Here is a 324-nt window from a genome sequence, read left to right on the forward strand (position 1 = left end):
TTCTTAAAACAGTTGCAGCTGGTAATGGACTGTGACTCTCTTTCCGAAAGTTATTATCTTCTGTTCTGTTCCTCTGTCCTGCATTCTTCAACGAGTCATCCTTTTTCACACACTCTTTCCCCTCTTTTCTACTACCCTTCTTTTCTTTTCTTTCAGACGGTTTGTCAACATTCATCTCTCTTTCCATTTCGTCCATCAAGCGTTCTAAGCTGTCTTCCTCTTCGAGATCGGCCATTAAAAGAACATCATCGTCGTCGTCATTGTTCCCCTCTTGATCTTCGTCAAGCTTCTTCGCACTTTTGCTAGTTTCAATCTGGTTTTCAG

At 41.7% G+C, this 324-nt stretch overlaps 1 protein-coding gene across 1 annotated transcript; it reads right to left on the bottom strand.

Moving 5' to 3' along the window:
- Positions 1-6: 6 nt before the first annotated feature.
- LOC108622203 (RNA polymerase-associated protein LEO1-like) lies at positions 7-319 on the bottom strand (the record flags this gene model as incomplete). Its single annotated transcript, XM_018019914.1, has 1 exon — positions 7-319. A coding segment is annotated over one exon (313 nt), but the record flags the coding sequence as incomplete, so codon positions are not given.
- Between the last annotated feature and the right edge of the window lie 5 nt (positions 320-324).

This window comes from Ceratina calcarata, unplaced genomic scaffold (genome assembly GCF_001652005.2).
Source record: "Ceratina calcarata isolate Rehan_Ccalc_2016 unplaced genomic scaffold, ASM165200v1 scaffold21056, whole genome shotgun sequence".
NCBI lineage: Eukaryota > Metazoa > Arthropoda > Insecta > Hymenoptera > Apidae > Ceratina > Ceratina calcarata.